We start from the raw sequence: 24,033 nt of genomic DNA, 5'->3' as shown, positions 1-24,033 counted from the left end.
ATTAGTTTTCGGGTCAATGTTATGCCAAAAACATAAAATGGCAGAGAGTCCTTAAGTAGTCTTGCTTTTAAATCTCCTTAACATTTCTTGTCATAAAAATATTGGAAAATATGCGTAAATAGTATCATTTATTATTTTTAATAAACAAAATTGATAGGTATTAAACATACAATAAGCCATATATAAACCATAGTTTCAGTGTCGCCTTATTGTCTATTTATTATCGTCCAGTTCTACATATGTTTGTTTAAGTTTGTAACCGGTTCCATATATTTGTGCACATTTTCTGAGAATATTAGAAGACAAGTAAATTTTATGGTAATTACCAAACTTTAACACTATGTTTGGATAAAGAAATTTAAAATTACTAAGGAGTTTTAAAAGGGAATTATTATTGGCACTCCAAAAATCTCATTCTACACTCCAAACTTTCTATATTTAGAAAGAATAATACACTTGTGAGGAGTGTCGAATGAGATTTTTGGAGTGCCAATAACACTTCCTTTTTAAAATGATGAAAATTAAAATGACAGGATTTTATCTTCTAGAATTTGTGAATTTTCTTGTTTGGTTAACCTAAAAAACGTGAATACAAAATTTGTTATTTTTAAACTCTCAATCATATAAATTGAGAATTGACACTTATTTACATGGAATTTAAACTTGGGAATTGGAGGTCCTACATTCCAAGTTATTATTTTCCACGTGGAAATTCTAAATTTATATGTTTGTGAATCCAAACAAATGAATTAATACATGTCAATTTATAAATTATAACTTTTACCTAAATTCTAAGTTTATTTCCCTCATCCAAACATAGGTAAGGGAAACAAAAGGATAATACATTCGTGATAATAAATTTGATTAACTGGTAATGCCAAATTAGTCAGATTCTGTGATCAATAGATGATAATCTGATATAATTCCAGCTGCAAACCATGGTAAAGTTATGAACATCTGGTAGTGGTTGAATTCACAAATGTGTTATACATAAAAGCATAAAAATGAAAAAGTTTCTTCAACCTAAGCAGTTAAAAGTTAAAACGAAACGGTCAGCATCAAGAATTCAGCCAAATAATCTCAACATGAGTAAATCCCATTTTCCGTTATGGTGAAGTGTTTGCATAGCATAAATCACAATCTATATTAATCAGACAGACACTTACCAGTCGTGCTCGCAAAGTTCGTATTTTTACAACTTGTTCCACCATTTCCCAGAAAACCTTACTCCATATTGAGTCTCTTTGTTTTATTTCATTCTTGAGTTCCTGAAAACAAGAAGATCATACATAATGGCTCAACTTCAATAGAAATTCCTTTACATAAAAAAAAGCAGCATAAATAAAGCTTAAGAGAAACTAAAAAGTATAGAAGCATACCGAAAACATTTTCTCTGTAACTGTTTTCCTTAAAGAATTTTTGTCCCCATTTGCCATTAGAGTATTTATCTGGAGAAGAAGGTGAATAGATTAGCTACGGGAAGAAACTCAAAGAATGCAACTGAAAGAAGCAATACAAACTTGAAGGGACGAAAAGACGCAAGAACATAAGAAATATTTATTTCAATTAGAAGTAATTATACCTCCGTGTATTTATGAAAAATCATAAATACACTATTATTACGACTATTTATAAAAATAAAGAACGCATAAAACCTAGAGAGATGACACTCGAAGAAAAAGAGGAAGTACCTCCTTGTATAAGTTTATTGCTTCTTTGTAGAATAGATTCTTTGAATACCCCTTTTTTCTTAATTTAGAAATGGCATATGCACTTTTGAGCTGAAAATTGGAAAACCAGAAACATCAAACGGAGATGTCAAATATTAGGCCTCAACTGAGTGAAATATAAATAATCAAATTCGATCTGCAACCTACACTTATTAAGAGTTGCATTCCAAAACCAAAACATAAAAAAGGAGTGGGTCGGAATTTGGAATGAAATTTGTGGGAATGAAGGACAGTGGTGAAAGAATAGATGAAAGAAGCTTCAATCGGAATTAACTAAAAGCTTGAATCGCTAAAACAAGAGATATAGAACTTCACCTCTATTATTGTGTCTTCCTTTGTTCTTTTCCACGCGCTTCTTGTGAACCATCTGATACATAAAACATCAGAATGTTCACATGTAAGAACAGGAGATTAAGAAAAAAATATATAAGCAACCAAGTCCAACATTTATCCCCATGGAGAAAACACATGTAAATCTTCGGGAACTTACATGTAAATCTCCGTATCTATATCCCCATAGAGAAAACACTAACCATATTTCATAATGCTGCTATCAATCGTAGGACGTTTGAGAGAAATCTTGTGCCGTAAGGCATTGCACTATTTCATTCATCTCATAAAGCTTCATTTCCCACTTGTAACACAATAGGGTTACCTTGGGCAGTATAGAAACGACAGGTCCAAAACACATTTTGGTAAGGAATTTGACTTGGATTGTAATTTCAGTTGTCCAATCAGTTCTACGTTGTCACTTAATCAATGGAACACGGTTCAATATCGTCGCCTTTCATTTATGTCAATAGCTACCATAAAAGTGAAAACATCATCGATGGTAATCTTATTTTCTCATCCAAACTAGTATACCGGACCACGAACTTCAAATCTCAAGAGTAATCCGGATAAATCTCATGAGATGGAAATGATTTGAGACAACGATCGAGTTTAGATTCATTATTGTGCCTTGTCTTCCTTTTCTAGGGAAGGGAATCCTACGAAGCGAGTGATCTGTCATGCTCCAGGCCAAGACAGATTGATTGGCTATCCATCAGTGTACCAGACTGTCCAACAAGGGCAGCACACCCTCCAGGGATGTTGACTCGATGTCCATTAAGTACGTTTATCCTTGCAGGCATGTTTGCAGCTGGTATATGATCTCGCCACTTTAGCTAGATCAGAGGAATGCGTTTCGAGCAACATTCTGAAAACTAGAATTTATCGCACTTGCTTATCACACTTATGCAATATAGGGATCGAGATGAGACATAGTGGGCAACGTCTGTTCTCCAGGAATGTTGACGTTTTTATCTCCCCCTAACGGCGGGAAGACTGTTGCATTAAAATGACAACCCGTAAATGAGCGGTAAAGAGATCGCATGCAAGGGCTTGAAGAGAGCTAGTGTGAAAGAGAATCATAATCGACAAAAATTAACATCCTTTGTTGAAGACCCATGTTGGTACGTTGCGGCGGCGCAACTTGGCACATGGAATGCACACCCAAATGCGTAAATACGAAAATCATCAGGGTGTACCCAGTAACCAATTGTAACGTCAAAATGGTTAGGTGGCAATGGGCCTCAAGGCGGACCAACATAGTTGCGTACAAGATTGCATAGCCCTAGGCAAAAACTAAAAATTTGGTACGTTTACCAAAATCTAGGCGAACATTTAAATTGCTCTTTATGATCACTAGGCGAGGTTATTTGGGGTGAACATGAGAATTCAATGTTCAATTATAAACCCAAAACACATGCAATACTTTATCAAAAAATTATCGATATAAACTCTCCAGCATTATCCAGACTCCCGGACCTTAAGGGATAAGTAAGGTGGTGAACCCTTAATCGGCAAGGGGTTTAGCAACAATGTATGTGGACAAACCTGTGACCAATTTGTTGCTTCATCAACCAAAACCATAAGTATTTATATGGTCCGCATTTTGGTTGGATTAGTCCACATATATTCCCTTGAATCCATTGTGAAAAGGGCGATTTCGTATCTTTGCGAATGATGATTTAGAAAATCAATTTCCCTAAGGAGCAGGCTTGGCAAAGTGTGCTTGTAGGCACAAGATTCTTACTTCAAGTAAAGAGATGCGTCGCGGCATCATTGTTCGACCTAAATGTCCCAAAATGGTCGTAATACAAGTAAATTGCTCGAAGCACCCGGCTCCATGCCGGCCACATGTGGCACGTACCCCAATTGGGAGACAACCCATTGGCCCCAAATCAAAGCTTCAGGCTCATTTTTGGAGGTGGTGCAAATATATTCCATTATATTTTCTTCAGTGGTTTCATTTATGATCATTGTTCTCTCGAATATCCTTAAGAACTCAACGACATGGAGAATTTAAGGTCCCTTGAATGGTAATTCAGTACCATTCATACAATGAATAGCGTGCCAATGCTCTTAATCAGGTTGGATAAACCTAAAGTCGTTGTTAGAGATGCGATTTAGGTGTAAGGTTAGTGTGCCTAGTACACATTCATCCAAACAACTAACTTTTCCACATTCCATCACATGTTTAATTGAATCGGTCACATGTATTAAGAAACATGATTCAATTAACTTATATTCGAGGACAATATCAATAAGATTATCCATAAGTAAAACATACACCAAACTTGAATCCAAGAACATGGAAAAATGTTCACAAAGTAAACGGTTTACTAAGGGGATTCGGCCAACAAGGCCATCCATATCAAAATTCTACTCTTCCAGTGGAGCAAAATTAGTCTCACATATTGACTACTAGAATGGTACTCCTCAACAACATTGGTAGGGGAACGAACAGGTGCATAACCAATGATCTATTCCATCGATACGGAAGTAGATTTTGCAGGATTGAAGTTTGGGAATATTTTCCCTTATTCTTGAAGTTTTAGGTCTTAGGTGCCAAGGATCACGCTTTGAGCATGATGCCACACCTTGGCAGGCCTTGATTCTACCATATGTTTGTGGTAGTAATTAGATCCGAGAATTTGGTAAACTTCCGTTTTTTACACTACTATTTCATAACCGAGTTAGAAACATGGAAGGACGAGAAAAGTATTCTCCAGTCAAAATTCGATTGGATTTATAAACTTCAGAATTGTACTCATTCATGGACGTAATCATGGTGTGCTTCAGGCAATGTCTTTCATGATTTAATAGTCCGTAGGATCGAGCCAAAGAGCCATGGAATCCTCGTTCAAGAGGTACTTCTGTTTGTAATGCTTTGGGCATAAGTCTTCAAATAAAGATCATGGCGGAGGCTTATTCAACTCTTTCATATCATTGTTGGCGTCAATGGTTTCTAAGCTTCTTGATAGTAAAGTGGAAATTCACGTCTTGTACCCCACAGTAAGTGGTTTATATTAGAAACATCCAAATAAGGGAAATCGAACTTATGATGGTTCGACAATCCATCAAATTGGAGGGAACAAGATTGTGATCGGTGTTATGAGAATGAATCATCCATAATCATCAAAGTTAGAACATTCGAGTTCTAAGACATGGTTTTCATGAAAAACGTCGAGTTTTCATGGTTGTATTGTTTTATGAAAACTTCGGATTTCAAAGGCACCAAATTTGAAACTACAGTTTCAATTTAGTTTATGAACATTTAGTTCATAAAAGAGAGGTTTCTGCAAGAGCACATAATGCAATATACAACTAAGTGTAGTGGATTTGAGGTTCTTCGGGAACTCAAGTGTGAGAGCTTCGTTACTATGAAAGTATGTCAACGATTCAAAGTATAAAAATAAATTATTGAATCGTTAATGTCCAAAAGTGATCTTCAGGTCAATAATTTTGGATTCATTATCGGATTAATGGACTGCATGTCACTTTTAATTAATTCAATAAATCGAGACCAAACGGGATCGATTGTAGAAGCAAAAAATAATAACTTCGGATCATATTCACTTTAGATGGCATCGGGCCAAGTAATTAAGAAAATATAGCCTACATGAGGCTTAGCCGTAGGTACCCAACTTAGGGCCGTGAAGATCATGGCAGCCCAACAAAAAAAAAAAAAAAAAATTGCTGGCTGCTGTCCGAAGAAATGAGGAGCATGCAGCAAAGCTGCAGGTTGGGCTCGAATCATGGCTGCAAGGGGCAGCCCATGCAAATAGGCAAGCTGCAGGAGGAGGGCCAGTCAGCTGCTGGCTGATGGAAGGCCGGCCGAGAAAAGCCCAGCAATGCAAAAAAAACTTGCTTATGCGGGCCGAGTGGGAGCTGAAGACAGAAGCCCAGTGTGTCGATCAGTTTAGGTGCCTCTTGGCTTGGCTTCGGGCCAGCTAGGCGCAACTCAACAATTTCCCCTTTTTTTTGTTCAGATTTCTAGGGTTTTCAGAATCCAAAAAAATCATGCTTGGTTGCCCTTTTTTTTCGGTTAGGGTTTGGAAAAAAAAAAAAAAAAAAAAAACCCGAAATTGCTTCTATTTTATTTTGTTTCTTTGACTCATAAATTCCACATAACATAATTGCGTAATGCATGAAACAAGAATGTTTTCATGCTTTAAGGTTATTTCAAATATCTTACTTTATTTTAAGTGTACCTGATTGACAAAAAACAACAAAAGCCTTTGAATCTGTAGAAGATCCTTCTCAAAAAGCCGAAATTGCATCTCCAATGAGTTGTATCACGTTTAACACAGAAAAATTAAATTAAATCAATAGCATGTAAATCAATTCAAAATAATAAATTAATCACAAAAACAAAAAAATTGATTAAAACGTAATACTCCCTGATTAAAGATCAAACTCTCTTTAGCGTAGCATTAAGAGCGTGTTGATAACGTGTTGTAGGTATAATTTACTGAACAATTATGGAGGTCATATAGAGAGAAGGTGCGGCATAGAGAGAAGAAGATAGAGATGTGTAATTGTGGGTGTGTTTGTATCACCCCATTGTGCCTTTATTTATAGTAGTAGGATAGGTAAAAACCTTTCCCTTTAGGATTACAACATTTAATAGGTAATCAACTCCTAATAGGAATATAAGAGATGTTCCTATATATACTAAGATTTACACAATCACATTCCTAATCTAATAGAACTACAACAGTTATGTATTTGGTAAACCTTTTTTTTAGTAAAAGTGCTTTTAATAAAAATGTTTGGTAAACTTTTATATAAATTGCTTTGAATATGGTAAATGACTAAAAATGATTTAGTATTTAGTGTGATATAATAATTGTTAAAGACAATATGGGCAAATATTGTAATTTTTTAACTATGTTGGGGTATTTGAAAAGTTTATTAAATGAGCATTGATTACTATGTTAAACAAAAAAAAAAAAAAAAAAACTTTTTTTAGAAGCATGTAAACCCTGCTTCTGTTTTTCTATGTTTTTTTACTTTCATTGATAGCTATTTTTTTTTAAAAGCATTTTTTTTTTTTGTTTTACCAAACACATTTAATATTCCAAATTTTTAAATAAGCTGCTCTTTCTTTTTTAAAGCACCACAATCACAAACCAACCTTAAGATGAATTTGTCGTTGAATTCTTTTCAAGTAGAAAAAGATGTAGCAAGCTATTAAATAAAATCGGGGCTCACAATACTAGTAATTAGACTGATTATTTATTTATTTATTTATATACAAACTCGATATTCTAAATCATTTTAATCCCTAAAAATGAGATATCAAATATGATGAAAAGAAACAAACACATCCTAATCAATGATTATCATGTTTTTATTTTATTTTATTTTATTTTTTTAGCAAGTGGCCATTTATTATAGTGGTGGAAAGGTATTGAGCTTTTGCATGATGACATGAGCCATCGTCACCCTGTCAGTGGCTAATCTAACATATCTATTGTTTGACAAAAAAAAAAGTAATTATCATTTTTTTTTTAAATTTAACTTACTAGATGGCACCAAAATTTCAATTTCTTTTAGGTGATACCAAATTTTCAATTAGAAATACGTGTGGATGTACTCAAACTAGATGGTTAATAGTAATTTTCCTACATGACTCAAATTTCCACACCATCGTAGGTCTTACATGAGTGGGAAATGGGTTCCGCATAAGCGTAGATGTAATTCTGATTCAACTTAAGAAAGTAATTGTTAGCGAGATTATCTTGCTTTCTAAAATTTTTTTCGTCATCTTCTAGATTGAGTTCATTAAATTTTTTACATTAGGTTCATTATCTGAAAAATTACGATTGTGATTACAAAGATTCAATGAATTAAAAAGAGATTTTGGGGAGCGAGACAATGACGCTAATAGTAGTGCTAGTTCCTGTTGCAGTGATCGCTGCAGGCTAAAAATGTTCGATTGATAAAACAACATTCCGGGTCTAACTTGGATGGCAAGACATGAAAATATATTCCCGAGTCAAACTAATCAACCCTGTCGGACACACACAAAAATAATTAAGGACACTTTATGACACACCCCGTCCCGAAGGAGGGTATGCTGGCCGTCACGTGAGAGTGACGTAACCATTTGCACAGTTCGGAAGCTTTAAAAATATACAACTTCTAAAATACAACACCCGAAGATGAGTCCTTATTTGGTCCATTCTGTCAGAACACCGTTGAATTTCCTCGTAGTCACCACACCTTTGCAATTCTTGAATCTGGAGGGGCGCAAAACAAAGTTGAGTGGGTCAGCAAAACAATTCTTTTCCAAATCCAAATACTTCTCAAAACTTTGTAACCCCTCGCCGTAAAACAAGTATAATTTCCCAGAAAATAAACATATATACGTATGTACAAATATGCCAACATGCACAAGGGTATATCATTCATGCTCAAGAATATGCCATTCATGCTTGAGAATATGCCACATTAGAATCTCATAATAAATGTAAATGCTCAAGCATAATTCATATCAATAACATATAATCTGGCAGCCGGGAGTCACCTAACGTGACCTGTACGGCTGCATGTAGAGCTCCAATCTCAACTCAATATCTGAATCTGCACACGAGTCGGAACCACCTAACGTGGTCTGTACGACAGGACTGGGTGTAATATATACGCTCTAGTGCTACGATCACGTGAAGACTGTGCGAATAATCGCGGGTCACCTACGAGTCGGAACCACCTAATGTGGTCTGTACGACAGGCTTGCACCTAACTTGGATCCAAGGCGAGCATGCGGTGCTGGTGAACATACACGTGAAGGCTGGGCCCTGGCCTCGGGCGGGAGCACTAACACCGGGGGTGCAGATTATGAACTCTCTAAGCATCTCAAACTACTATTGCATAATAAACAGGAATGCATAACAACGTGAACACCGCTTACCTGGCACTTACCTGTGCGCCCACAGCACCAAATACACATATATAAATGTATGTTACTACTAATGCATGTGATGATAGTATTTCAATCGTATTTCATACGTATATCAAATGTAGCTTACCTGGGCCTCCTCAGCACCATGCAACAGTATGCATAATTATGGTAATGCACATATTAAAATATGATGCATATATGACAGGATAATTAATTCGTATTTCTTTTAAAATACGTTTTCTGGGAAATACGTCAAGCATACGTATATATATATATATATATATATCTATACTGAAAAATAACTGCCCACTCACTGATCACATCGACGTCTCATAGGTCCCTGAGCCTCCCCTAGCTTGGTTACATTCTTGCTCTGTATAATTTTCACCTATACAAAAAGTAACCAAATTGACGTTATTTAACGCGCATACACCAAACATTCGTCCATAACTTTTTCATACGTTACTCAATTTGGGTGTATGAATATACCACCGTGATCTACACGACGTCACGAACGCGTAACAATTTTCAGAACTCAATTTGGAGCTCTCACGCGCCCCCACGCGCACTGTTCACGCGCTGCCCACGCGCGCGTCTTCTTCCTCGCGTCGCCGGACTGGTTTCGCCGGAAATAGTGTTTTGCCGGAATTTCTGGGTAAATTTCAAAGTGTCATAACTTCTTCATTTCTTAACCATTTTCGACGTACTATATATCAAAATGAAGGTATTGACGAGACGAACACATCCATACCTGCCTTGACCTCTAACTCGCCGTGGTTTCGCCGGAAAACGCCCCGAAAGCTCCGGCCAACTTTGACCACGATGATCCCGACGTCCAAACTTCTCCAACGAAGTACTCCGAGGCTCCTTGGGACCTCACTAAGACATCTATGAGCTTCAAAATCCCAAAAACAAGCTAGATTAAATTCGCATGAACAGTACCTAAATCGGATTACCTTGAATCGACATGAAAACGAAGGATTTCTCACCTGAAAATGGTATGGTTGCACTCGTACGAGCTTCACGAGTCCAAAAATGCCCTTGGTTCCTTCGATCCATCAAGGTTTGGGTGATTTGGGTGTCGTCCGTACGTTTTCAGAAGGAAGAAGAATGATGGAGGACTCGGATAGAGAGAGAGAGAAATGACAGAAAAGAAACAAAGGGAGAGGAAAACACGGGAGAGAAAGAGAGTGTGTGAGTGTGTGTGTGGTCCTACAACACCACACAACACAAAACTACACGTAAAGTAACGAACTAGGGGTAAAATTGTAATTTCAAATGTGCGTTTCGATATTTCCGGGACGGGATGTCACAACCTACCCTCCTTAATAGAATTTCGTCCCGAAATTCAAAACAACCAAATATAACCCCTAGTGATCGAAGAACAATCTAGGATACAAATCCCTCATTCGTTCTTCTGTCTCCCATGTAGCTTGCTCGACTGAAGGATTCCTCCACAAAACTTTCACCAATTACACTGTCTTAATTCTCAATACATTCTTTTTCCAATCCAAAGTCGTCCTTGGTTCTTCAACCAGTCTAATCCGGATTAATTCTCAATAGTTGCACCAGAACTCCATGTGACGAATCTGCCACCTAGTGACAACGCATCGAAATATAATACATTATGCACCTTAGCCAATTCTGAAGACATCACCACTTGTGTGCAACTTCATCGATTCCTTTAGTGTTCAAAAACGGTCTGATGTGTTTAAGACTTATTTTGTCTCCTTTCCAAATCTCACTATTTCTTTTCGTGATGAAATTTCTAAAAATGTTGAATCATGAAACACATCATGCTCTTACAAACTCTGGAAGTAAATCAAGCAACTTCACCTACTCTTCGATGATCACATAAAGTCCGATGTACTTAGGACTTAATTTGCTTTCCTTTCCAAGCCGAAACATACTTTTCTAAAGTGAAAACTTCAAAATTATAAGATCATCTACGTTAAACACTCGATTAGTGACATGTTCAACTATTAATCTCTTTTGCCATTCCTGGCTACTCTCAGGTTAAACTTAATCACCTGAATACTTTGAGAAGACTCATCCATAGTTTCAGGGCCTACCAAAACTCTTTCGTGATCGAATCTTCTCTATCCATAAGCATTTCTTCCACAATTCAGCAAAAATCGACACATTTCATGGTCCTTATGGCGTTACTTTGGAAACTGTGCAACCAACATACTTAAGAAAACTCAGCAGTTCCGTAACCCAAATCTCTTCTCCATAAAACTTATAAGTACTGTTGCACTGTGGTTGTTACTCAACACTGGAGTAAATGTACTAACTTGGTACATTGATCAACTATCACCTCAAGTTCAATCATAACCATCCTATTCTCGAACTCAGCAATCTTTCTTTGCCTTGGTTAATTCTTAATTTTCTTCGTTAACCATTTGAGTCTTGAGTACGACCTTACTAAAAAGACTTAACTTGAAAATTAACAATTACAACTTCTTCTCAAACTTCCATTCTCAACTTTACTTCAGTTGATTTCCAATCCACAAGAAGACAATCTTGGCAAGCGTGCCAGACATCATCTCTTACCACCGTCTTTTTTTCATCAAGTGCATCAGCTAGAACAATTTTACGATCACCCTGGTCGTACAATCATGTTCATTAAACAATTCAATCCATCTTCGCTGCCTTATATCAAAATCCTTCCAAGTAATGGATATTGGAGACTTTTTGGATTCGTAAAAATCTTGTATTCTTACCACAAATAATGTCTTCATAGCTTCACAGCAAGAATGGTAATCATGACTTCCAAATCACCAGTAGGGTAATTCATTAAATGAGGTTCCTTTTGTCGTGAAACGTATGTAATCACCCTAACATTTACATCAACATGCATCCAATACCATTCAAGAAACATCACTAAAAATTTATGATTACCACTATTCTCTGGGAATACTAAATTACGTGCATGAGTGAGGAAATGCTTCAGTTGTTGAATCCTTTGCTCACAATTTCCTTCCCACTCATACATAACCTCTTTTCTCAACAATCTCGTCAATGACAAAGCAATGACTGAAAAATCTTTCACAAACCGTCCATGATAGCTTGTTAAGCTAGGATAACTCCGAATCCCAATCACGATTCGTGAATGTTCTAAATTCTCAATTTCTGCTACCTTTTATGAATTCACTTGAATACCTGAAGCAGATATAATATATCTCAAAAATGCTACTTGATTTATCCAACATTGGCATTTGCTAAACTTAGCATACAATCGACGTTCCCTCGATCTTTGCAATACCAATTTAAGATGTTTAGCATACTTTGCTCTAGTCTTATCAATCTTTTCAATAGCAACAATAACAAATCGGTCTAGATATCATTGGAATACTTCATTCATCAAATTCATAAAGTAGTAGATGCATTCGTCACTCCGAATGGCATCACCAAAACTTGAAATGACCTTAACGAGTCCTGAAAGTTATCATAAGGGCATCCTCACCGATAATCTTCAACTAATAATATCCAGACCTCAAGTCAAACTTAGAAAATATACAACCACCTAGAAGCTGATCAAACAACCATCAATGTGAGGTTACGAATAACGGTTTTCAATTGTTACTCGATTCAACTGCTTATAATCAAAGCACAGCCTTAACGTCCATTTTCTTTCTCACCAATAAACTGGGGTTCCCCCAACGTAATGTACTAGGTTGAATAAAAACCTTTATCAACCAATTTCCAATTCTCTTAGTTCAAAAGGCAACATTCTATAATATATGGTTTGTACCTGGAGACAAATCCATAGTGAACTCTACATCTTTAACTGGCGGCCATCCAGGTAAATTCTCAGGGAAAACGTCAGGTAAATGTTTGACTACTCCCACTTCTACCACACTACTAGGAGTGACATCATTTAGCACCACATGAGATAAGTATCCTTGGCAGCCTTTTGATAATAATCTCTTTGCTCTCACAGCATAATTAACGGTCTGCCTCACTTCACTTTACATACTTACAAAAGTAATCTCTAGTCATCCAGACCGATGGAAAATGACATATAATCAATTCAACATTCGGCTATAAACATAGCTCATACTCTTTCATTCTAATCAACTCAGCCCTCGGCTGCATATATAGCTCATCACTGTATATAACATAATATGCTCTATAATAACATCGAAATCCACAATCTAATGAAACAAAAATAGCTGGCAACAATACATACTCTACTAATACTGAGCACTCTGAATAAGTACGATACTAACATAGGATAACCTATCGGTTTACTTGCTTAACGAATCCACGAATAAGTTATTAATATTACGGTCTGCAGCCCGCAATACTGATAAATCATCGTTGTCTCGATAAGTAAGCAACAACTCTCGAGGGTGTAATATTACTATTTTGCCACTCATTAGGAAATACATACACACGTCTCAACCGCGATTAAATACTACTTTCAAGGCAATAACATTAATAACGTAAAATTTCTACATTAACAACAAATAGACTTTAGCTAAGTCATTAAGAATAATTATCGTACTCCTAATCAAATCCAAATAATTCTGAGTATCTTGCAGTGATGTGTGGTTAACACATCCCTGGGCTTGTTGTCGTCTCCCACAACCTCTATTAGTGTAAATACTTCGCTCGTGTACACCACGGCCTAACTGACCATAATTAATAGATCCAGGAACTTGCTGGATCGACGCTAGTTATGGCAAAGAAGACTGCTACGGCTTCTGTTGGCTTTGGACATAATTTGCAGTTCTATGTCCCATCTATCCACTTGTAAAGCGTCCACTGCTTCCTCGCCTACATTCTCAAAGGTGTCCATTATTGTACCTACAGCCCAAAGGTAAATTTCTTTTACCAAAATCACCTTGTCTCTGAGATCTGGGATTACCAATACATCTATCACTTCGCTTCTGGTCAATGGCATTAAAACCTTTGCCAACAGAACTAGAATTAGCTTCACTTCTTTTGAAGCTCTGAATCTTTCTATATTCTTGATATGACGAATCATTAACTTTATCGTCCTCTTTTGATTCCCATTCTTTTATCATTCTTCTTTACTCTCGCTGAACATGTTCTCAGAGTCCTTAAGGCTCAACAACATCTTGTATACTCCTGATAAAAATTACAATGGATAGTGGTCACCCAAAATACCACTGCCTTATGCCACCCAGCCTAAAACAATATAACACTTCAATCAAAATAGCAGCAATATTCGAATGGGACGAGGCAAGTCTGAGAACTTTCTATAATACTCATTGATCGTCAGCTTTCTTTGTCTCACATTTGCAAACTCTTGCTTTCTACCATCATAAGATGCCAAAGGAAATAATTCTTTTCTTTAAACAAATCCTTAAACAATTCTCAATCGGCTGTTTCCTTTGGTGACAACGAATTATACTCCTGTTTCCACCAGGATACAAGTTCATAACTCAAACCAGGTAGTCGTCTCAACCCTTCTGTCAAAAGGAAGATTCCTTTTACTTGCATAATCTAAAACATCTTTTCCAATTGGTTAATCCATCACTTTGCTCCCTCAGGTTCATCATTTCATAAGGTGATTCAAATTCAACTCATAACCCATCTTAAAATGTCCCTTTTAAATAATATACTGAATCACCAAAATAATAGTTTCCCCTAACAGCTAAATCAGGGAGACTAAATTCCTCTAACTACGTGGTTTGCTACGAGGCGGTGTAGTTCTGACAGAATTCACTAGAACTTCTCAAGATGTCCAAGATTGAAACTTAGGCTCTGATACCAACTTGACACACCCCGTCCCGAAGGAGGGTATGCTGGCCGTCACGTGAGAGTGACGTAACCATTTGCACAGTTCGGAAGCTTTAAAAATATACAACTTCTAAAATACAACACCCGAAGATGAGTCCTTATTTGGTCCATTCTGTCAGAACACCGTTGAATTTCCTCGTAGTCACCACACCTTTGCAATTCTTGAATCTGGAGGGGCGCAAAACAAAGTTGAGTGGGTCAGCAAAACAATTCTTTTCCAAATCCAAATACTTCTCAAAACTTTGTAACCCCTCGCCGTAAAACAAGTATAATTTCCCAGAAAATAAACATATATACGTATGTACAAATATGCCAACATGCACAAGGGTATATCATTCATGCTCAAGAATATGCCATTCATGCTTGAGAATATGCCACATTAGAATCTCATAATAAATGTAAATGCTCAAGCATAATTCATATCAATAACATATAATCTGGCAGCCGGGAGTCACCTAACGTGACCTGTACGGCTGCATGTAGAGCTCCAATCTCAACTCAATATCTGAATCTGCACACGAGTCGGAACCACCTAACGTGGTCTGTACGACAGGACTGGGTGTAATATATACGCTCTAGTGCTACGATCACGTGAAGACTGTGCGAATAATCGCGGGTCACCTACGAGTCGGAACCACCTAATGTGGTCTGTACGACAGGCTTGCACCTAACTTGGATCCAAGGCGAGCATGCGGTGCTGGTGAACATACACGTGAAGGCTGGGCCCTGGCCTCGGGCGGGAGCACTAACACCGGGGGTGCAGATTATGAACTCTCTAAGCATCTCAAACTACTATTGCATAATAAACAGGAATGCATAACAACGTGAACACCGCTTACCTGGCACTTACCTGTGCGCCCACAGCACCAAATACACATATATAAATGTATGTTACTACTAATGCATGTGATGATAGTATTTCAATCGTATTTCATACGTATATCAAATGTAGCTTACCTGGGCCTCCTCAGCACCATGCAACAGTATGCATAATTATGGTAATGCACATATTAAAATATGATGCATATATGACAGGATAATTAATTCGTATTTCTTTTAAAATACGTTTTCTGGGAAATACGTCAAGCATACGTATATATATATATATATATATCTATACTGAAAAATAACTGCCCACTCACTGATCACATCGACGTCTCATAGGTCCCTGAGCCTCCCCTAGCTTGGTTACATTCTTGCTCTGTATAATTTTCACCTATACAAAAAGTAACCAAATTGACGTTATTTAACGCGCATACACCAAACATTCGTCCATAACTTTTTCATACGTTACTCAATTTGGGTGTATGAATATACCACGGTGATCTACACGACGTCACGAACGCGTAACAATTTTCAGAACTCAATTTGGAGCTCTCACGCGCCCCCACGCGCACTGTTCACGCGCTGCCCACGCGCGCGTCTTCTTCCTCGCGTCGCCGGACTGGTTTCGCCGGAAATAGTGTTTTGCCGGAATTTCTGGGTAAATTTCAAAGTGTCATAACTTCTTCATTTCTTAACCATTTTCGACGTACTATATATCAAAATGAAGGTATTGACGAGACGAACACATCCATACCTGCCTTGACCTCTAACTCGCCGTGGTTTCGCCGGAAAACGCCCCGAAAGCTCCGGCCAACTTTGACCACGATGATCCCGACGTCCAAACTTCTCCAACGAAGTACTCCGAGGCTCCTTGGGACCTCACTAAGACATCTATGAGCTTCAAAATCCCAAAAACAAGCTAGATTAAATTCGCATGAACAGTACCTAAATCGGATTACCTTGAATCGACATGAAAACGAAGGATTTCTCACCTGAAAATGGTATGGTTGCACTCGTACGAGCTTCACGAGTCCAAAAATGCCCTTGGTTCCTTCGATCCATCAAGGTTTGGGTGATTTGGGTGTCGTCCGTACGTTTTCAGAAGGAAGAAGAATGATGGAGGACTCGGATAGAGAGAGAGAGAAATGACAGAAAAGAAACAAAGGGAGAGGAAAACACGGGAGAGAAAGAGAGTGTGTGAGTGTGTGTGTGGTCCTACAACACCACACAACACAAAACTACACGTAAAGTAACGAACTAGGGGTAAAATTGTAATTTCAAATGTGCGTTTCGATATTTCCGGGACGGGATGTCACACTTTAATTCAATCAGTTGTATAAAATAATTGACAATAAACATGCATATCACATGCATAATATACTTAGCCATACTAATCATGAATAATCTATCTATGAAATCTTTTGGCCTGTCACCATTAATCCTTATACTGCTTTGGCTTGAGCACAAACTCCATAAACTTAATATAGAAAATTAAGTTCATTATCTGGAAGATTACAATTACGATTACGAAGATTACAAACTCCATAAACTTATTGAATTTTCTAAATTAAGTTCATTATCTGGAAGATTACAATTAGATTTCATAAACTTAATATAGAAAATTCAATGAATTAGAAAGAAATTTGAGAAGCGAGACAATCTCACTAATAGTAGTACTGTGTAGTACTAGTTCCTGTTGCAGCAATCTCTGCAGGCTAAAAATGTTCGATTGACAAAGCAAAATTCCAGATCTAACTTGGATGGCAAGACATGAAAATATATTCCTGAGTCAAACTAATCAACCCAGTTGAACACACAGAAAAATAATTAAGGACACTTTAATTCAATCAGTTGTATAAAATGTTTGACAATAAACATGCATATCACATGCATAATATACTTAGCTATACTAATCATGAATCCTTATACTGCTTTGGCTTGAGCATAAACTCATTGGATAAGGAGATTCTTGCATGTCGCCAGAAATATTTCCACATGAGTTATCACATATTCATGTGACGAGTGTTATACTCATGAGGAGAATACCTCGGTGTTAACTAAGTCGTTGCAAATCGGATGATGCTTGCCTAGAGTCACCGTCTTGAGGGACTGAGCTTCGATGATTTTCGTAAGGAAGTTGAAGAGCCTCTGGAGAATTCCCAGCGGAAAGGCCTGGTCTTCTCTTGCATCCATTCTTCAAAACCTTCTGTGGAATCAGGGGTTGCTTATTATTTGAGTATTGCAAACCCTGTATTTATAGACGCGACTGAAACTTGAAGTGCTTGGAGTCAAAGAAGGTATTTATTACTTTGAATATTGCTTTGCAGAAAATCATATTATATCTGCTCGTGTCAGATAAAGATATCGTTATTCACACGCTGCATTGACGACACGGTTCAAATCTATAAAAAAACTTTTTATATGTGCTCGGAACATGATACTGTATATTTCAGTGTCATAATACAAATATTTAAAAATATTTTTTTGAGTATTCAAACATTTATATTACGATATTTAATATACGAACCATGCTACCGACAAACAAAAAAATCTCTCCCAATCAGGAACCGATTAAATTCACTAGGTTGAAGTGATAATAAAACTATTAAAAAATTCTAAAAAGTAATATACTAATTGAAGGCTACTCTAACTTTGATTTAGATGCTAAATCTGAAACACAAGCAGCGTTAGGATCCATAATTGGAATAGTACCAAGAAGATTACAAATTCTTAAAATACTTGCAACGATGGTTTGACCTAATAAATGATATAAAAAGTTATGAATAAAAAATATAGATTTAAATTCACTCATCGTGCACTTTTGTGAGAAAGTGTCATGTGTCACGAGTCATAGACGTGTTATTCTTTGTCAAGATATAATATTGCTCATCGTTTGGCCCGTGTTTCATTACATATTGGCATAGAGTGCTACCGGTTTGAAGATACACCCTAAGATTTAGTTCTGGTGTAATCTTTGCTGATATGTAACATAGGTATGGTGCTCTTTCTCCTTGGTTTGGAGTTTTTCCCACTAAATATGGACTCGTTTGGATGTATTTTTAAAATGGCTCAAAGCGCTTTTAGAAAAAATATTTTTGAGAACCAAAAGCACTTTAAGTGCTTTATACAAGAAACACCAATTATGTGCTTCTTCTAGGAAGCACTTTAAATGCTTTTTTCAAGATTTACTTGCATTTTTACTAAGGATTGGTTCCAAAAGCATTTCCATCAAAAACGCTTTCAGTTATGTTAAAAGCACATCCAAACGAACTTTATAGCTATGAGTTAATCATTTTCAATTTAAAACGTGCACTCCACCGCTTGGGAAGCAACACCACCACACCCACTTCTTCCTACCCAAACACCCCAAATTTCCAACATGTCTATGTCAGGGGTTTGTTTTCGGCTACTCACTATCCAACTTTTTAATTCAATCGTTTAATTTCTTAGAATCAACCGTTACTGTTTTTTTTTCCAAACTACTTTCCGGACTACTAAAGAAAGAAAATAGCTACGTCAATCACAAGGTTTTGTTTCATAGATATTTTCCAAAGTGGCTTTAGCATTGGGCAGCATCAGATTCAGAGGAGAGGCACATTCAATATCTACCCAATTATTACGGTCCTTGTGCCAATTGCAGACCAAGTTGTAAATGTTTTGGTGGGACATATTCTTTTCTTTACTTCAAAGGTTGAAATCTTAAACCTGAAGTTTCTCGACCCCATAGGTATCCGAAAAGGAACTCGTAAAAATATTGAAAATATGCGTAAATAGAATCGTTTATAACTTCAATAAAAAACAAAATTTATAGACATTAAACAAACAATAAGCCGTATATAAACCACATCTTCAATGTTAACTTGCTGTTTATTTAGCATCCATCCAGTTCTCCGTATGTTTGTTTAAGTTTTGTAACCAGTTCCATATATTTGTGCATATTTTTTGAGAATATTAGAAGACGAGATCGTAATTACCAAACTTTAAGGGAAATGAAAGGCTATAACACAATCATAATTAACTATCTTAATAATATATTTAATTAACTGGTCATCCCAAATTAGTCAGATTCTGTGATCTAGTACACACAACAGATGATAATCTGATATAATTCCAGCTGCAAACCATGGTAAAGTTATGAACATCTGGTGGTGGTTGAATTCACAAATGTGCCCACCTTCCCGCTCAGATCAGAATCTACCCTTAGAATTGATCTTACAGCTCTTGGCTCATCCCTTCCCAGCTCTAACCAGTTCAACTTCTCGAACGATTTACTCTTTCGTCGTAACTTCATTGCTTCCTCCATGTCCTCCACCCTGTCATTTATGCTGACCATTTTCTTCGGAGCTTCTGCTCGACGCGCAACTGTTGATACTTCTCGTGTTTCATCTTCTCGAGTCATCGGGTGAACCTTTCGGTCTCTTTCGGTCCCGGCTTCATTAGGGTTAGCATCAGAAATGGCCGAAGGGCCTAGTTTCATGGGCTTGAAGGTGATGAAGTTGTAGAGCCTTTGGCAAATGCCTAGAAACTGGAAATGCTCCTCTCTTCTGTTCATCTGTTGATTTTGTTTCCCAACTGCGAAGTGTCGAATACGAATGCAAAGTTGCAAACAAAGGAGTAGATAATGCGGAAATTTGGATGAATGGTTTGCTTGTGTGGATACCATTCTTAGGAGGTGTAATTTGGAACTGTGAAGCAAGGTATTCTCACTTAAACAAAACAAAGTTTCTTGTGAAACTTTATGAAAGAATACTAAAAATGGCATTGCCCTTTCCAATGAAGCAAGACAGAATATCTAGGAAGGCATCGTTTGGAAGAATGGCATGCCTGAGACGTACTGGCCTACATTTCCGGTACATTGCCGGTGAAGATACACATAGCGAAAGGAGAGTTCCTTTATAATTGCAAAAGAACGAGGTAGAAATAAAAATAATGTTAGAATGCTCTAAGGATCAATCCCGAAGTATTATATCCCTGCATGATCGGGTTAAAAGTTGAATTCAACAACAAAAAACGTAGCTACATCATACAGCTAGTTTGGTAAATTGAGATATGCTCGGTTTACCAATTGGGTAACAGCTTATATCTCGTCATCAACACGGCAGATTTTATGAAGGATGGCTTGCTTAGATAGAAATCCTCCCACAAAGACGCCAGAAAGCTTTACGCTGGAAGAGAGATTTTTCAAATACCCAGATATCGCGAACAAGGACCTACAGAGCACAGAAAGCATGTCAACATCACTTGGAAGAGCATAAATGGGAAAGAAACCGAAAGTGAAAAGGAGAGAAAAGGTGTTGTGTATATTGAAGAAAAAAGAACCTTGAATAACAGAACCCTTAATATTTTGTGTTACTGGTAAATATTCTTGTGCACCGGTTTTTTTACTTTTTACCCGGACATGCACTGGTGTTTTCTTTTCAATCACACTTTACCTCCTTCGATTTATCTCCAGCAACAACAGCACCCTTCGAGTCATATGCTTCGAATTTCTGCCAGAAAAAAACAAAAAGGAAAAAGGAGTAGCACCCTCAGAAGGTAAAGTTTTGAATTAAAAGCATTAGGTTACAAGACAATGAAAGAAAGCAACATGAAAATTATAAATGCGTTGTGAATCCAGCTGTCCATGTACCTGCTTTGTCAGAAACTCGAGCGTAAGCTGTATGAACACCTTTTCGAGATCATTTCGATCGACACCAATCTGTGATTAGAGAGTTTCTTCAACCTAAGCAGTTAAAAGTTAAAATGAAACGGTCAACATCAAGAATTCAGCCAAATAATCTCAACATGAGTAAATCCCATTTTCCGTCATGGTGAAGTGTTTGCATAGCATAAATCACAATTTATATTAATCAGATAGACACTTACCAGTCATGCTCGCAAAGTTTGTATTTTTACAACCGGTTCCACCATTTCCCAGAAAACCTTACTCGATATTGAGTCTCTTTGTTTTATTTCATTCTTGAGTTCCTGCAAACGAGAAGATCATACATAATCGTTAACTTCAAAAGCAAATCCTTTACATAAAAAAAGCAGCATAAATAAAGCTTAAGAGAAACTAAAAAGTACTGAAGCATACCGAAAACATTCTCTCTGTAACTGCTTTCCTTAAAGAATTTTTGTCCCCATTTGCCATTAGAGTATTTATCTGGAGAAGAAGGAGAATAGATTAGCTACGGGAAGAAACTCAAATAATGCAACTGAAAGAAGCAATACAAACTTGAAAGGATTTATAAATACACTACTATGAGGACTATTTATAAAAATAAAGAATGCATAAAACCTAGCGAGATGAAACTCGAAGAAAAAGAGAAATATACCTCCATGTATAAGTTTATTGCTTCTTTGTAGAATAGATCCTTTGAATACCCCTTTTTTATTAATTTAGAAATGGCATATGCACTTTTGAGCTGAAAATTGGAAAACCAGAAATATTGAACGGAGATGTCAAATATTAGGCCTCAATTGACTGGAATATAAATAATCAAATTCAATCTGCAATCTATACTTATTATGAGTTGCATTCCAAAACCAAAACATAAAAAATGGAGTGGGTCGGAATTTAGAATGAGATTTGGGGGAATGAAGGACAGTTGTGAAAGAATAGAAGAAAGAAGCGTCAACAGAATTAACCAAAAGCTGGAATCACTAAAACAAGAGATCCTTAGAGCTTCACCTCTATAATTGTGTCTTCTTTTGTTCTTTTCCACCCCCTTCTTGTGAACCATCTGATGCATAAAAACATCAGAATGTTCATACGTATGATCTGGAGATTAAGAAAAAAAATATAAGTAACCAAGTCTAACATTTATCTTGTGAAACTAAAGCTATAAGAGTTTAATGAGAAACTTAATCGTAGCATAAGTAATTCTTAATCATAGTATGTCTCTCATAGCTAATTTCTATAATTGCTAAAGAAAACAAAGACTATACTACCGATACAGTGAAAAGAGAGACCTGCCTAAATGTAGTGATCCTCGATAGAGTTCCATGCTGGTGACCGGTTTACTCTAATTACTAACAATCTACGAGAACAATAAAATTCACTTTTGAAATAACTAACCTCTTGAAAAATGAGATTTTTTCACCAGGTGTATAAGGCTCATAGATAAAACCTGGACTCAACATGGCTACTCTAAGAGCACCTTGCAAATATCATAAGGTAACCACACACGGTATTATGATCTGTGATGCAAACGAGCAGACGAAGAAAATTAGAAGTTCATTGGTTCTCTTCATCAAGAGAGCAAGATTACATATACAACTCTAACCTTCAAAAATGGATACTTGTTTCAGTACCGAACTAATGGAATATAGTAAGAAGAAGCGAACTGCCTGAGCATCATCCACATAAACTGTTCAGAAAGATAACATACCATTTGTCTTGCTTGTGCAGGGGCTTTTACTTGTGTTGATAGCGACCTTGTGTCACTCGAGAAAAGCGGCAACTCAACAGCCTAAATGAAAGACAACGAAAGAATAAAAAAGGGATGGTCATAATCAAAATTAGCATCGGCATCCAACCGATTCAAGTTATAAGTTTTAGTAACTCAACACAGCCTAAATGCACAATGAACAAACAATCAAAAGGGATGCTTACAATCCAAATTAAGCATTGGTTCAAACAGATTCAAGTTATGAAGAAACAATTGAAAGGGATGTTCATCATCTAAAATTAGCATTGGCATCCAACCGATTCGAGTTGTAAGTTTTAGCAACTCGCCGAAATGAGAAATAAAGAAACAATCAAAAGGCATGCTCATAATTCAAATTTAGCACTGGCATAAAACCAATTCAAGTTACAAGTGTTCGAAACTTACCATTGCAGAACGCAAAGTCATGGAACTCCCTGACTCGAAGGAAGATTCCGGGACTGATAAAAAAATAAGTAAAATTATTAAATTTACAAAAAAAAAAAAAAACTGTGCGCCAACCCAATAAATCAGTTACTATTTACTCCATCACTTGCAGAAAATTCCAAATTACTAAGTACCATTTGAAATACCAGTTGCATAGTTTCTTGAGCTTCCAAGCCTGAAATTCAAAGAAGATGCAATCTTTGAAATACCCATTTCAATTGATCATCAGAAGCATTTTGTTTTCCAATCCAAAGCTTGGGAAAAATTGAAAATTTTCAAGTTCTCAGCAACCAATCAGGGCATTAACCAGTCGTTTCTACTCACAGATGGGAGGATTCTGCGATCTGGGCTGTACGATAGAGAGCTCCAATCTGGTGTAAGCTTCTGAAAGCCATCGTTAATCACAAATCTTCGAGAACTCCAATTTGATCTTCTGTCAGCAACATGGAGAGATCGATAACACACAAAGAGAGAGAGGGAGGTTTTGTTGTAGACTTGCAGCGTAAAAGGGTTTAAGGAGGATTTAAACGGTGCTTCGCAGTTTTACCACTTGCACCTCCATACATCCAATAATTTTTTTTTGAGTTTTTCTTTTTACTATATATTATATATCAAG

The 24,033-nt window shown here is 36.8% G+C and overlaps 1 protein-coding gene across 4 annotated transcripts; it reads right to left on the bottom strand.

The window, feature by feature from the left end:
* Positions 1-984: 984 nt before the first annotated feature.
* Positions 985-23,900, bottom strand: LOC103928329. 4 transcript variants are annotated; one of them, XM_048577085.1, is made up of 7 exons: positions 23,742-23,900; positions 23,552-23,592; positions 23,379-23,431; positions 22,935-23,015; positions 22,235-22,286; positions 21,638-21,706; positions 985-1,268 (listed from the first exon to the last, which is right to left on the bottom strand). In XM_048577085.1, exons 1-7 carry the CDS (start codon positions 23,810-23,812, stop codon positions 1,255-1,257), a joined length of 381 nt encoding a protein of 126 aa, XP_048433042.1. In that variant the 5' UTR covers positions 23,813-23,900; the 3' UTR covers positions 985-1,254. The 4 variants fall into 4 exon arrangements, 3 of the variants coding, with proteins under 3 accessions (XP_048433042.1, XP_048433034.1, XP_048433045.1); XR_007255613.1 differs by lacking the exons at positions 985-1,268; positions 21,638-21,706 and adding exons at positions 1,326-1,448; positions 1,692-1,781; XM_048577077.1 differs by lacking the exon at positions 985-1,268 and adding an exon at positions 21,363-21,528.
* Between the last annotated feature and the right edge of the window lie 133 nt (positions 23,901-24,033).

This window comes from the organism of the source record quoted next, unplaced genomic scaffold (genome assembly GCF_019419815.1).
Source record: "Pyrus x bretschneideri cultivar Hongxiangsu unplaced genomic scaffold, Pyrus_bretschneideri_v1 Contig11, whole genome shotgun sequence".
Taxonomy (NCBI): Eukaryota; Viridiplantae; Streptophyta; class Magnoliopsida; order Rosales; family Rosaceae; genus Pyrus; species Pyrus x bretschneideri.
Note: the sequence above shows the minus strand (reverse complement) of the source record. Positions and strands in the feature narration are given on the sequence as shown.

What these genes read in the sequence shown, in the direction of transcription:
- LOC103928329 (XM_048577085.1), bottom strand. Translation starts at nt 23,812, where the DNA reads ATGGCTTTCAGAAGCTTACACCAGATTGGAGCTCTCTATCGTACAGCC. An exon ending in TGCAACTGGTATTTCAAATG is followed by an intron (nt 23,432 to 23,551) that starts GTACTTAGTAAT and finishes TTTTTTTATCAG; the next exon opens with TCCCGGAATCTTCCTTCGAG. An exon ending in AAGAAGACACAATTATAGAG is followed by an intron (nt 21,707 to 22,234) that starts GTGAAGCTCTAA and finishes CTTCTTCTCCAG; the next exon opens with ATAAATACTCTAATGGCAAA.